A 15,259-nucleotide genomic window follows, 5' to 3' on the forward strand; every position below is an offset into this window, starting at 1 on the left:
AGGAATACACATGTGAAATATGAAAGCCATAGCTCCAACCAATCAAAAGTTATGAGCAATGTTAAAGTTTTTGCGGACAAACAGACGGACAGACGGGGCAAAAACTATATACCCCGATACGGGGGCATAATAAAAAAAGAACAATATACGCGAACTTTCTTTAGAAAGTGCGGATATAAATATCTCGAAGTATTGTACACTTATGTTCGGATATTTTTCTGCTGTCCGCGTTCGATTTCATGCATCGATCCGGAAGTTTACGTGTAGCAACAGCTGCGCAGAACCGGAATACGACAGCTTCCAATCAAGTGTTGCCACATTTGCCGGTACGGCAAAATAACTTGAACATTGCATCAACTAAACAGCTTAACTTGAACAGAAATAACAAAAGAACATAGCAGGGAGACATTTCTCTGTCGGTAAGTGACTTAATTACGCCAACATCTGCTTCCAACCGCTCTGGTGTCCAGATCTTTTCAGAAGTGACACATTCAGTGAAATACACGTGTTGTTTACAACCCACTAAACCAGCTGATTCACTTGTCAGTTGCATATTTATCTTGAGTATTAGTAAATTATATGACATTTTGATTTTAAAAATGTCAGTTATCTCTGAAAATTAAAGTAAATTTTAGTTAAGGATGAAACATACATTCTCACATATGTACCTTGCAAGAAAAAGATTATTTTTGAATTTATCAATAATGTAACATGACTTTGCATATCTCTGCAATTTTACCTGTATTTATATTATAACAGCTTTGGTTTTAAGATTGAAAAAAAAAATCTGTTTAAAAAGGGGGATATCAACAATATTCTGGCATGTTCTTAATTCTAGAAACTTCTCTAAGGCTTACAATCATGGGAAAATGCAAACATGTTCTCAATAAAATACTGTGATATTTTAAAGAGACTATAAAACTTTGCCATATATGTTGCGATCAGTGTAATTATAATTAAAAGTCTAGGATATCAAATCCGACACATCTTGCACAGATTCTTGTTTATCATGTATATAGTTGGATTAATACCAGCATGTTATGTAATTGTTGTTATCAGTTTAGCCCTAGAGGGGAATGTAGGTTTTTACTAATATACACTCAGTAATACTTCCTGATTTTTATGCCGATAAAGTATTTTATATGATGGAAAAAAGTTGCATGTTTTATCTCAACAAAAATCCAAAATTAATCTTACAGATACCATGAATCCCAATAAGAAGATGGGCGTGTTTGGCGTGTGATCTGCAGGAATAAGGCGTACGAAACATTTATAGTTTAAATGTCTACGATTTGGTCGGCTGGCCACAGCTGGACATACTTTACAAAGTTACACACATGAGAAAATGTTACATTTAGTTTGAAATACTTTGTCAAATTAATATATCAGTCCGCTTATCTTAATAATTACTACATGTAAAACTTAGTAACGCTTCATATAAATAATAAACACCTATAGGGTAGAGTTAAATGTAATTACATGTATACATGTATATTAAAGTATCAGTAAGTTGGAAGAATTACTTTCGCTTTCGGTGTAACAGAACCAGAATTTATCTATTTGAAAAAAAATCAGTACATAAAATTAAACTGACAAAAGAATTGATTGTTTGTATACTAAAAAATATTAACGCTCCATGTGAGGATCGAACCAAAAATATTTCTTTTTCATTGCACTGGACGGGTGACGCATACTACTGAGCTGTCACCGCTACACACATTTTATGGTTTTTAAAGCGACAATGAAGCACCGCAGTTACACACTGGAATTTTTTGGAAAAAGTTCATTTTTTATCGTCTCTGGGTCTTCTCTCCATTTTTTTTTTTTTTTTTACAAATGTTTGTTAGTTTCTTTGAATTAAAATGCACACAAATAACGTTTCAGTATCATGGAGAGATGACCCAGAGATAGCAAATTTTTATAAAAACGTGTTTAAAAATGTAACATTTTGTCCCAAATGACTCATCTAGCCAATTTTCAAGTTCTTTTTTAGCAAATCAAAATACAATATCGGGAAAATATTTCCCTTTCCCATTTCACAGGAACCCAATACATCAAAAGAATGCTAAAATTTCATGTGACAGATCAATGAAATTTTCACTTTTTCAAGTGCGCCCAGATTCCTGTGGAATGCCAATCAAAAGCCCCCTTGTTCTTTGATGATAAATAAAGTTTAGTTTATCTGTGTTACAGTTATGCACTGCCTTCAAGGAGGATGGCTAGCTTTGCTAGCAATAATAAGCCTGGTGCTACCTACAGCTTGTAAGTATGAAAATAATACATTATAAATAGTAGAAATAGGGATATCAGGTTTAAGATGATGCCAATTTATCAACTGATATTTATGAATGAAATTTTGAGAATATGTGAATCCCCAGTTAGTTTAACATATTACACTCCAAATATATATATTTTTTGCATAATATTTGTATAAGAATAGTGATATACAGATAAATGACATTGGTAGACTTTCCACTGTTATTTTAGATGGTGCCAGTCTTGCTGTGATGTCCATTGATCTTGGAAGTGAATTCATGAAAATAGGAATTGTGAAGGTAAGGTGATGAATAAAATCAAGCTTTATTGAAATCAGAGAAACTGATCTAGAGATCTAGAGAGAGTACTTTGATATAATGTCCATGTACTAATTAAGATTACTAATTATTTCTTGAATATGTTTCAGCCTGGTGTTCCTATGGAAATTGTCTTAAATGAGTGAGTATCTTTTAGTCTCTTGATGAAAGAAAATACCAAAAACATTTATGTCTGCTGTTAGGTGGAATCAATCTGCATAACAGTAAAGGGTTTATTGGTGGATCTGTAAAGAATGTTGCCAAATCTCTATGTTAGTATATTAACATTATTAGGTAATGAACTTTTTATGGCACACTTTAGTTATTAACCATCATTTTCCATCAAGAATGAATTCATCTTGTTATTTATGATTTTAATTGGTGCTGTATATTTCATCATAAAGAATCAGTTTTTGTATGCTTCCCAAATTTCATTATGACATTTTGTCTTTTTATAGCGAATCTGCAAGAAAGACATCAACTATTGTAGCTTTAAGAAATGGGGAAAGATTGTTTGGTTCAGCAGCAGAAAATACGGTTTGTTAATGTTTATATGAACTGTTTACCATTTTAGTTTTCAAAAATTGAATATTTCATGTATTTGCATTAATACAGCGTCCACATGGCTTTTAGAACATTTCTGTAAGAGATTATCTATAAATTATGCACATACATTTAAATGAATGAAACTTTTTCCAGGCTGTGAAATTTCCAAAGATGGCATATTGGTATTTGACACAAATAATTGGTAAACGGTTTGAAGACCCACATGTAGAGATGTACAGAAAAAGATTTCCTTATTATAACATAATCAAGGATGAAGTTCGAGGGACACCATTATTTAAAGTGGATGAGTAAGTACCAAAGGCATTTGAACATTTAAATCATTTCAAAGAAATTGATGAGCTCATCCTTTTTTAATTAATATATAAAATGTAGTATATCTACTCTCAAATGCTTTTTTGTTTCACAATATTGGAAATGCATGTTTATTGCACTTTTATATACATGTATTAACCAAAATAGGTGCTTATTGAAAGGACAGGAGGTTCATCTTGCAATGTACAGATTTTCATTAGGTCCTTGTCAACTTTTCAAACATTCAGTAATTTTTTTTTTATAGTGAGACCACATACAGTCCAGAAGAGTTGTTGGCTATGGTGCTGGAAAAAGCCAAGAGTTCAGCCGAGGCATTTGCAGGTAATCCCCTCTCCCCCTACTGAATTGTAAAGTGAATTTTGTTGATATTAAAGGGTGAAAACTGATTTATATTCATAGTAACAGATTATATGTTGTATGTAAATTTTTTTCTTAACTAAGACTAAGCAAAGGTCATGAGAGACAGTAGTGTCTGAAAGCTTGACCATACACCAGTGTTTATATATAATGAACCTATTTTACCCATGATGCTTGTTTGTTTTCAGATACTCCTATTTCTGATGCTGTGATCACCGTTCCCTCCTACTTCACACAAGCTGAGAGACGGGCTGTAAGAGAAGCTGCGGAAATGGTGGGAATCAACGTCCTACAGCTGATCAGTGATAATGTGGCAGGTAATCTAAAACATATGTACGTGCAAAGTAACAATCATGGGGCCAAAAAAAGTCTTGATGGGCTCACATCTTCAGTTGTTTTCTATACTTGTCTCTTTATGACTGAAATTTTTTTTTGGAATTGTGTGAGTTCATTGAAATATGAATAAAGCTATGCATCCATCTGTAAAATACATCATTATCAATCTTTTGATAGTTGCCTTGAACTATGGTGTGTTTAGAAGAAAAATGTTCAATAGCACTACACAGTACTACATGTTTTATGATGCTGGAGCCACAAGTACCTCTGCCACAATTATAGGTTAGTGGCAAACTGCCAACTTTTATTGAAATTATCTAAAGAGTGAATATCAAATGGAGTTTGACAGATCTTAAGTATGTAGTTTTAATTTTAATTGTTGGTTTTGTACAGGATATCAGATGGTGAAAGTGAAAGAGGGAGACCGAGTGGAGACATACCCTCAGTTGTCTGTTAAGGGAGTAGGGTAAGGCTGAGTCCCAGTAAGAGTACTTCTCTATGATAAATATACAGCACTCTAATAGTCTCAGCAGGAAATATCTTGTTAAGATAAAAAGACTTTAGATATTATATTATCATTACTATATTAAATGTAATTAGAAGTCTGTTCAATTTTCATTCCTTTACTGACTGGAGAGATGGTTGGGAAAGTGATACGCCAAGTGTATTTGGCTAGAGATGTGTAATATTTGTTGGGGTCAATCAAATGAATTTTAAAAATTTCATTTATGTTAGTTTTGACAAATCGTTGGGAGGTCTGGAGATGACTCTACGACTGAGAGAGCACCTTGCCAAATTATTTAATGCCCAGAAGAAAACCAAAACTGATGTCTTTACAAATGATAGAGCCATGGGCAAACTGTTTAAAGAGGCTAATAGATTGAAGAAAGTCCTAAGTGCAAACACAGAACACATGGCACAAGTAAGGCTGGACTTTTTATTTTGCAAGTACACTGTACATGTATATGTTTAAAGTGCAGTTCATTTGTTCCCAGTGTGGCAGGGCATTGGTTGTGCAAGTTAATTTTTTTAACGCAAGGAAAAACACAATCTCTATAACTGCTGGGAGAGAAGAATACTACAGAGTTTTACCTCTATGTACAAAATATTTAGAAAGAGAAAAAAGTTTTGAATAATATTCACAATGACCATAAATTTCAAGCAAAGTTGCAGAATATAATAGTTACATTGTTGCTGCATGGATGCTTATTTATACTAATGCTATTCTCATTTTTCCCTCAGGTGGAGGGCCTATTGGAGGACATTGATTTCAAGGCCAAGGTCACTCGAGATGAGTTTGAAGAAATGAACAAGGATTTGTTTGAACGTGTCCTCAAACCTATTGAAGATGCACTAAAAACATCACATGTCACACTGGTATGGCAAAAGTATTTAAGGTTCATTGACCTTCTGATGAGGGAGGTAACTCTCACTAGGATAAATGACTATTATTCCTTAATAGAATTCTCAACTTTAAAGACAATTTCTGTCATTTTTTTTCCTCCAAAGTATGCTGAAATTTTTTTTCTATATTTAAATTACAAATTAGATTTCTTTTGGAAAATTGGAAGCATTAAAACAAAATTTCATATGAGTGAACAGGGATGATGAACCTTAAATATAATAAATTTAGATTTGCATGATTTCTAATTGGTTGAGTTTCCTCAACTAATTTATATTTCTTTTCTCTTTTTTCCCCTACAGCCAGAAATTACAGATGTAATTTTGATGGGTGGTGGAACTAGAGTCCCTAAAATGCAGGACATGTTACTGAAATACATTAAAAGGTATGTATACACTAGGTAGTCCCAGAATAAGTGTCACCTGTAGTTTGTTAAACTGTTTTGAGTCTGGCAACAATATGAACCCCTATTTTACAGAGATGTCTTGGGTAAAAGCATTAACACAGATGAAGCTGCAGCATTAGGAGCTGTGTATCATGCTGCTGAACTTGGAAAAGGATTCAAAGTTAAAAAGTTCTTAATCAAGGATGCCTGTCACTATCCCATAGTTGTAAGTATGAATAACATTTTCTTTGCAAAGGTATACATGTAAATGCTAAACTTTGAGCACTCTGAAATGTTTTCGATACAAATTAATACAGACAGAGAGCTGCTTGCTATCAGAATCAAATTAAAACAGTTCAAACTGGAGACCCTCAATTTCAAATGTAGTTTAGAATTTTTAATTGTTTTCTCAAGTGGATTCTGCGGGATCTTGCATGTACCTTCATCTGTACATAGATTTGTTCATCATGTATAATAGTTCTTGAAGAAACTATACAGAAGTTGCTTATATAAACAAACAAAACTGGATAGCAAGTTTTCTAGGAAGAATTTTTTTTAGTTTGGAGTTCCTATTTCTTTCTGCTAATTTTAAATTTGTTTAAAAATATTCTCAAAATTTTCATGTTTTTTCTGCTGTAGGTAGAATTTGAGAAACAAACAGCTGAGACTACGGAGGACAAGCCTAAAGTTGTCAAAAGGACATTGTTTGGTAGAATGAATCCATACCCTCAGAAAAAAGTGATGACCTTCAACAAGCATGTGAAAGATTTCTCTTTCAATGTCACATATGGAGACTTAAGTTTTCTGAGTGCTGAGGATTTAAAGTAAGTCAAGAAAAATCTAGAAAATAAATGTGAATAAGTTCTTTGCTTTGAAACTAGAGTGCAGAGGTTAATGTCTTCTTCATATGAGAGATGTAAGTGTTGTTCCATATTATTCCGATGTAAAACTCTCATCAACTGCAGATAAGTACAAACTGGTAATTATCATTTTCTTTGCTGTTTAGGTCCTTCCCTGACCATCTGATCCACACCTATCACTTGAAGGGAGTGGAGGAAGCATTAAAGAAACACGCTGAAAAAGCCGAGAGTAAAGGGGTGAAGGCTCACTTCAGGATGGACGAGGATGGAATCCTACATCTAGATAAGGTAAGGCAATTGTGAAAGACATGGAGATATTATACGTCATTGTATGGGAAAAATGGAGTACATTTTTAATGTTAACCTGTGTTTTATAAAACAGGTAGAATTTGTGTTTGAGAAGGAAGGCGAGGCAGAAGAATCCACTTGGTCAAGTGAGTAGAGATAATTTTCTTTATGAAATATTAGTACTCTAAGTTGAAATTTTGATGTTTTATTTTTTGACATGTCTTGAATGTTCTATACAGAGCTTGGTGATACTATAAGTGGGCTGTTTGGTGGGAAAGACAAGAAAGAAGAGGAGAAAAAACCAGCTACAGATGAAACTGCTCAAGAGGTAATGTCCAAATGATTAATGACAGGTACAGTTTATATTCTATGAGTATACTGCTTTGTAGAAAAGTTTTGAGATATCATTATCACAATCCCCAGTGCATACAGTATACTAACAAATTGTTGCAATGTTATGTTTTTTTGAAAGCTCATTTATTTTTGAACATGTACATATGATATGCATAAAACAAAACCTTGGTACATCCTTTCTTAAATGTTGTTTCCTTTTTGGTTAAGTTTATTTTTTTTTTGTTTTGTTTTTTAATTTTTAAAATTTGGTTTTTCTTCATATTTTTTGTTGAACTGCATGCTTAATTTTCCTAAAGGGAGACAAATCCAGCGATAAGTCTGGTGAAGGGAAAAAAGAACCTGATGACCAACAACCAAAAGCAGACAGTGGGGACAAAAAGGTTCCTGAAAAAATCATAGTCTCTGTCTTTGTCCTTTTTTTCATTTATGTTTACTAATCTCTCTGTTTTCAAATCTTCACATGTACTGGTATGTCTCAATGCTTAAGCTAAGTAAAATTGATATTATTGTTCTCAGGCCAATTTTCTTAAAAACAGATGAGGACAGGAGGCTTTTTTTGTTTACCTTATTATAAATTAGACACGAGGCATTTCTTTCATTCCAGAATTTTCTATATATTCTTTCTATATATTATGACTGGAGTCATTCTGTAGATATATTTGATATAAAATCACAAAATTTCCAAATATATGCTTATTTATCATTTTTCTTGAAGTATCCATGTCAATTGGCTGTCGATGTCAACATTAATAAGAAATGGATACTGGGGAAAAAAATCAATTGCAAAACAAGAAAATGAGGGAAGAATTTTGTCCCCAAGATTGGTCTCCACTTTATCAACTCTTTATTTTATTGAAAATATTGAAAATTTATTGAAAATATGATAAAAGTTGCAATGCTACCTCAAAATGGATGCGCGGGGGCCTGAGAACCATAATTTCTATTATATGTAGCTTTATTGTGTTCCCCTGATCATCTTCCACAGATCTTCTGTAACTCTGTCACTGCAGTGCATTTTATCTCGTAATACATTAATGTCTGTCATTACATAACACTTTATAATGTACATTGTACATTTTGAGAATATTACAGTTTTCCAGATTATGTGCATCTCCATTTGTTTCTCGTCATCATGTATTATTTGGTTGAGGGGTTTAACTGATAGCTATATTTTTAATGTTTGTTTTAGTGGTACATGTATAAGTGTTTAGTTTGAAATTATCAAATTTTGTATCATGCATTGTCTTATAACAAAGAAATAAAATTAAACCATTTTCAGAAATGGTCAGAAATTTGTTGATTATAAGGAGGTCAATATAATTAATACATCTAAAGAACAAGATATTTTTGAAAAATGTATCTTTTTTGAAATATACATTAACATGTGTAGTATTCTACAAATAATTTAATTCCTATAAATGAGTAAATTTTTGCTAGTTGATGATATTTTGAATTTTTGCTGCAGATTCCAGCAGATGAGGAAAAAAAGAAAGATGAAACAACAGAAAAACCTGCCGAGGAGAAAAAGGTTGATGATAACAAAACAGATAAAAAAGACACAGAGAAAGCTGACAATACAACAAAAACAGAAAACAAAACAGAGGAGGTCAAGGTCAGTGTTCACTGTGGTTAAAAATAAAATTGAAAAGTTAAAGACACTTGTAGATATGAAAAGAACATATGTGTGTGTATGAAAATTTTTATTATTATTGTGTATTATATTTAATCTATATCTCTTTAATATATAGCCTAAAGTATTGGTTATTAAAGAAGACATTGTTGCAGAGAATGTTTCTTTTGACATCCCTCCTATTCCTGCTGACAAATTTAAGGCCTCTAAAAAAAGGTAAGTATTAATAATTATTTAAATTTATGAATACCATTTAAATTAACATGCAGGAAATTCCATTTTTTTTTTAAAGTTTTCTCTGAGAAAGCAGTTGAAACTGTTAATTGAAAACTTCTGTAATCTTTCAGGCTCACTGATTTGACAGCCAAAGACAAAGAGAAGAAATTGTTGGAGAAGGCTAAGAATGACTTGGAAGCTTTTGTTTATGACATGGGTGACAAGATACATGATGAGGACCACCAGAAATGTTCTACAGAAACAGAGAGAGAGGAATTGTCCAAAATGTTGTCTGATGCAGGAGAGTGGATGTACGAACAGGAGGAAGATGCAAAGAAAGAGGTAAGTAAAAAAAATTAAGAAAGTTGAAATCTTTTTTACATGTGAACATAATTTACATTCTACAGTCATTAATTTTATGAAATGCATGAATGTGTAATAAACAGCAGATATACTGAGTAGGCCATATTTTTGTTACACATGTACATCATAAATAAAATTATATCATGGCAAGCAATGAATTATCATTTATTACACATTTCATCACTATAAATCACAAAAGGTGTTCAAACAAATTTTTCTTTAATCATTTAGATGATTAACACATGTATACATACATTTAAATGTAATACAATTTTTTTTTTTTTTTTTGCACACCACTTGTGATGTATCACAGTGTAAAATGCCAATGTGAAAGAAAAAATTCTTAAATATATGTATTTAAGTATACTCAAATTTGCAAAGGCAAGCTTCTTGCCTGCCTTTTTTGTGGGTAGCATTGAAACTTGTATTATTGAAATTGTTAACAGGTGTTCCAGAATAAGCTTAAGGAGTTGAAGAAAGCAGTTAAAGACTTGAAGCACAGAGTCAAGGAGCTTATTGAACGTCCTAAGGCATTAGAAGCTCTGAACTCAATGCTGAATCATTCTGAATATTTTTTGGTCAGTGTAAAGAATCTGACATTGGGAGAGGATCCTATGTTTACAGAGGTGGAGGCAAACACACTGGAGAAATTAATCAATGAGTCATATGTAAGTCATGCTAGAAAAAGATATTCTTGAATGTTGAATAGTTGACAACTAAAGAAACAATTCTTAATGACTGTTAAAATCTGGTGCAAGGCATGACATAAAAATTAAAAGCATCAATTGTATAATGTGACAGATTTACCCTGGTAACCAGACTTTCTGATATGACTGTTAAAAGTAGTACATGTACAATAAATATAAAGTGATTGAATAGTCATTGTTATGAGAGGGTAATGTAAAAGAATTTTCATTTCTTTAAAGCAATGGTTAGAATCAATGACAAAGGAACAGAATCTCACCCCACTGACAGAAAAACCCAAGATGTTGGTGGAGGATATTGCCATAAAATACCAAGCTCTAGATAGGGAGGTCAAGTACCTAATCAACAAGGCCAAGATATACCGCCCCAAAGCCAAACCCAAAACTAGCAAAAACACAACGTCCACAAATGATACAAAAACTAATGATACCAAGACAGAATCTTCAACAGGAGATGGTGAGAGATTTTCTTTATAACTCTGAATCAGTTTTAGTACCATATATTCAGAAATTTTCATCTCATTTTTATTTTTGCCCCCATTGGGCAAAATGGGGCAAATTAAGCAGAGACTGAGTTATCTTTCTTTTGACACAATTGTATCTGGGCAAAGTTAAAAGGGGTTGAAATCATTTGCAAATTTAATAGAGCAAAAATAACAAGTGGTGAAAAAAGTCCTGTACATGTATATAGTAGTCAATTTGCATATAATTACAATTATTATAACTTCTGTCAACAGATAAGAGTGCAAAATCTGACAAGGATGAGGGACCACAATTGGATGTACCAGAGACAGAAACTAAGGCTCCGAAAAGGAGACCCAAGTCAAAACGAGGGGAGGAGAAAACTGAGGGAGAAGAAGAAATTTTACAATTAGGTAAGACAGTGGAAAGTTTTTATGCAATTGTATCCATAGAGGTGTGCAGTTCTTAGTTGTTAATAAAGTAGGTACTGTAGATCACCAAAATTTCATATATTTCATTGTTATCAATTAGCAATGAAATCAAATCCCACAAAATTTTTACATGACTATAAATTGAATAGGGTTACTTTGGAAACAACGAAATGTAATGCCCATGAAACCTTTTTAGATAACAAATCTACGAAATTTTATCCCCACGAAAAATTTGTGCTTCTACAATAGTCTTTATAATAATATATATGTGAGAGATTTTTGCAAGCAAAGTGTTTTACTTTCTTTTGAATTATAAGTGATTTACAGTATTAGGGAAAATTAAAATCCACTTGGCACTATTGTCCAAGGTCATACTACATATACATTGATTTTCTTATTAAAGGAATAAGAAATTGAGAGTGCAAAGTCATTGGGTATAATGGCATATTATCTTCATGTAAATATTCCTATGAGTCACTGAACACTTAAAAAAGAGTGGATTTTAAATCCACTTTTTTAAAGTGATAATATCATAATGCATGTACATGTAACTCTTCATTCCTTAAAGTGTTCTGTGACTTAAGATCATGAAGAAAACCTGAACATATCCATTTTATTACACACCAATGATCCTTAAAGACTTTGATTCTCTTATATATTATGATATGTATTTACTCTGTTTTATTTTGTTTCATTTGTCATATTGTCAAATTTCATTTCAGATGAGAGTGATAAACAAGAGAAATCACAAGATACAACAGATAAAACAAAAGATACAGATGACACAGTGACACATGATTCTAGCGATTTATAACCCCATTGGATATTAGGAATAATACATTGAACAACTTACTCATTACATGTTACACTGTGTTTGATTGGTTGGATTTAAAGATAAAATATTTAGCAATTATGGGCTTGACATGCAAAGAAAGTTGGATTTTTTGCATTTGAATTGGGGTTATAGGCAAAGGATTAATTTCCATTTTTTGCCGTAAATCTGTTACTTGAAATTTAATTTCACATGGACTTGGTGAACCGAAAAAAAATCAAGATATTTTTTAAGACCTTAAGAAAGATGATATATTGATATCATTTACATTAAACTTTGTTTTATGAAAGACTAAGTACTGTTAATAGAAAGAAGAATAATGTTTAAAAGTATTTTTTAGCATATCATTCAGTATTTCCTAATGTGTCTTGTAAGACTATAGTTAATAGCTGTTGGGTAAATTTTGTTCTTGCTGTGCTTGTTGTTTGAATATTCATTTCCATAGAAATCATTTACATGAAAATAGAACCACAATACAGTACCTGTAAGTGTTCAGTTTTGTCCTCAGCATAAATTGACCTACCTTAGTTAAATCCTATTCTATTTGCATCTCGACTTTAAGTCATAATACTTTTGTAGTATGAATGGATGGTGAATAGACACGATGGTGTATTTGTTGTGTGAAAGATGCCAAATGTGATGAATTATTTATGAACATTTCATGATAGTTTATGAATGCTGTATCGTTGTAAATGTTTTCATGTGATATCATGCTACAGGTGCTGGCATGATGTAGATAGTGTTATATTGTGAAGAAAAATATGAAATATGTAAGAAAATTATCCATTGAATTGGAATCTGAATTTTTTGGCAGTTGGTGCTTTAGGATCATTACTACATTTTTATGTAGCACCTTTACATTCCCTTTTCATTTGTTTTTGGCAATTAATGCAAATGGTTACATGGCATTGTTTGGATTGATGATTGGACAATTGTGTATGCATGTTCGATATGTGAAATGCAGTATATGAGATGGTAGATGGTGCAAAGTTTTTCGTAGAATATGACTTCATTATTGTTGGTGAAAAAACAAAAAGAAATAAAATTTATTTACACTATAAAATGCGTCATTAATTTCTTACCTTTACCTTTCCTATAATCTTGACCTCACTTCCTTTATTTTGCAGTTGCCTAAGTTGCATAAAACTTCAGATATATGAACAGTATATCTTCAAACTACACCCATTCAATTCAATCTTTTTACCTTGATCTCCATGACTTGATTTCAACTACCACCCCCACCCACCCCCCACTTGAAAAGGGGGGGGGGGTCATATAGTGATGGGGTGACTGTCCATCTGTTACACTTTGGGGTAGCCATCACTTGTGCATCTCCTATTTTATGTTTTGGTAGGACACATATTTGGAGTTTCCCATAGCAAAAGATGGACACTGCCATTCTTTCTATAATATTGGGATGTCCCATCTCTTATCCACAACTCTTCCTATACCACTGAATAAAATTTAGCTCTTCTGAGCCAAAGGCTCAAAAGAGCTAATGCTATGGCCATTTGTGCAGTGTGCATAAACTTTTTAGAATATGGGCCATAACTCAAGAACACCTCGGCCAATTATTGTCAAATTTGTCACAGGGTATCCTTGGCCCAAGGGCTCCCATTTATACTAAAACTAGGGTTGTGACCCTTAAACAAGGGGAGATAATTAGGTAAATAAAACCAAAAGAACTGGTTGCTAAAAAATCTTCTCAAGAACCACTGGGCAGATTATCACCAAACTTACACAAAAGGATGAGGATATGTTGTAGATTAAAATTTGCATGGGAAATTGCCCTTGGTCAAAGGGCGTGGTCTCAAGGTCACTTCAAAGTTGACCAAAAATTACATTTTATTAAAATGTTGATATTTTGCTTACTATAAGGACTGGGATCATCAAATCTTGTCAGTTGATGCATCAAAGGACCTCATATCATGTTGACTCAAAAGTAGGTCATGGTGACCTACTTTTTAGGTCACCTGAGTCACTCAGGTGACATAAAGCAAACATATTGGAAAAGCTTACAAATTTGGTCTTTGTTGTGGACTATTTGTTATCACTTGTATACAGTACATATAAACCTCACTGATTATTGCCACAATTTTTTGATGTCCCTCATGTCTGTTGTGGAACATCAACTCACAAAAACCTCCTCACAATTCACATCCTGCAGTGAATTTGGACACCAATTTACTAATGGTAGCTACATCAGAAATTATATATACATATGAACCATAATGGAATGCCATGAAATTGAGCTCTTGTAACAGTCTGCATCTACCATATGTCCAAGCCAAAATCCACAATTTAGAGAACTCCCTATTTTAAAATGTTTTTTTTTTTAATTTTTAAAAGATGTAACTTTTCATATTATATATTAAACACAAAAACATATACATGTAGTGTGTGAATTACAATTGCTCATGCCTCTGTTCATATCTGATCATTCCACTACATAAATATACAAACTTGATTTTCAATTTGTAAATGTTGATAATTTTAAATCATTATACAGTTCAATTTAAATCCTAAAACGATCACCTTTGTTATATTGTACAACTATGCCATGATCTTTGCAAATCCCAAAGGCCTCTCAGAATACATCATTTTAATGCAAATGGCATGAACTTAAATAGACTTTGCACTTAAAGGATGACATATACTGCACTTAATGACACAAAATATTTGCAACAAAACAACCTTTTTATTTGCAAGAATGGTCAATCTAAACTGCAGCTCCAGAAAAGCTTTATTCAATAATTAAAAGTTGCTATTGATGAAATGTAAATCCATTTCAATAGAAGAGCATTGTCGGACACCCACGTATGATCTCGTCTTTTACTCATCAACTGTGGGGGGATGAGTAAAGACGAGATCACCTGTGAGTATTCAACAATGTAGATGAGGGCCATCACATTTTCTTGCATCTCTGTAAGATTATAAGGACGATAATTTTTTCATTGACAAAATACCTATTCTGCACACATTTGTGTGTTGTTCCCAATTTAATGGTAATAGTATATTTGTATAGATAAATTTGTGTAAAAAGGAGATTAACAGACAAACATACACACATAGTTTAAAATAGCTTTTTCTTCTTACATTCACTCTCTTAATTCCCTCAGGTGAAAAGTCAAGTAGCATATTTTGTACATCATGTGCTTTACCAACGGAACTTCTACGTGTTGGAACA

The 15,259-nt window shown here is 32.6% G+C and overlaps 1 protein-coding gene across 2 annotated transcripts; it reads left to right on the plus strand.

The window, feature by feature from the left end:
* Positions 1-270: 270 nt before the first annotated feature.
* On the plus strand, positions 271-13,125 carry LOC133197145 (hypoxia up-regulated protein 1-like). 2 transcript variants are annotated; one of them, XM_061333010.1, is made up of 26 exons: positions 271-419; positions 2,194-2,262; positions 2,488-2,555; positions 2,684-2,715; positions 3,032-3,110; positions 3,273-3,427; positions 3,697-3,773; positions 3,998-4,126; positions 4,323-4,427; positions 4,539-4,611; positions 4,881-5,067; positions 5,388-5,522; positions 5,850-5,932; positions 6,026-6,158; positions 6,572-6,756; positions 6,939-7,080; positions 7,175-7,226; positions 7,320-7,408; positions 7,731-7,814; positions 8,900-9,046; positions 9,183-9,280; positions 9,412-9,622; positions 10,090-10,311; positions 10,570-10,804; positions 11,085-11,222; positions 11,963-13,125. In XM_061333010.1, the coding sequence occupies exons 2-26, from the start codon at positions 2,196-2,198 to the stop codon at positions 12,052-12,054; spliced, it is 3,018 nt and encodes a 1,005-aa protein (XP_061188994.1). In that variant the 5' UTR covers positions 271-419; positions 2,194-2,195; the 3' UTR covers positions 12,055-13,125. The 2 variants fall into 2 exon arrangements, with proteins under 2 accessions (XP_061188994.1, XP_061188995.1); XM_061333011.1 differs by lacking the exon at positions 7,731-7,814.
* Positions 13,126-15,259: the final 2,134 nt, after the last annotated feature.

The sequence above is a fragment of the Saccostrea echinata genome, unplaced genomic scaffold (assembly GCF_033153115.1).
Source record: "Saccostrea echinata isolate AGI-Se365-2 ecotype Australia unplaced genomic scaffold, CSIRO_AGI_Sech_v1 ptg000030l, whole genome shotgun sequence".
In the NCBI taxonomy this organism is placed as follows: Eukaryota; Metazoa; Mollusca; class Bivalvia; order Ostreida; family Ostreidae; genus Saccostrea; species Saccostrea echinata.

What these genes read in the sequence shown, in the direction of transcription:
- LOC133197145 (XM_061333010.1), top strand. Translation starts at nt 2,196, where the DNA reads ATGCACTGCCTTCAAGGAGGATGGCTAGCTTTGCTAGCAATAATAAGC. An exon ending in CCTGTCACTATCCCATAGTT is followed by an intron (nt 6,159 to 6,571) that starts GTAAGTATGAAT and finishes TTTCTGCTGTAG; the next exon opens with GTAGAATTTGAGAAACAAAC. An exon ending in GAATCCTACATCTAGATAAG is followed by an intron (nt 7,081 to 7,174) that starts GTAAGGCAATTG and finishes TTTATAAAACAG; the next exon opens with GTAGAATTTGTGTTTGAGAA.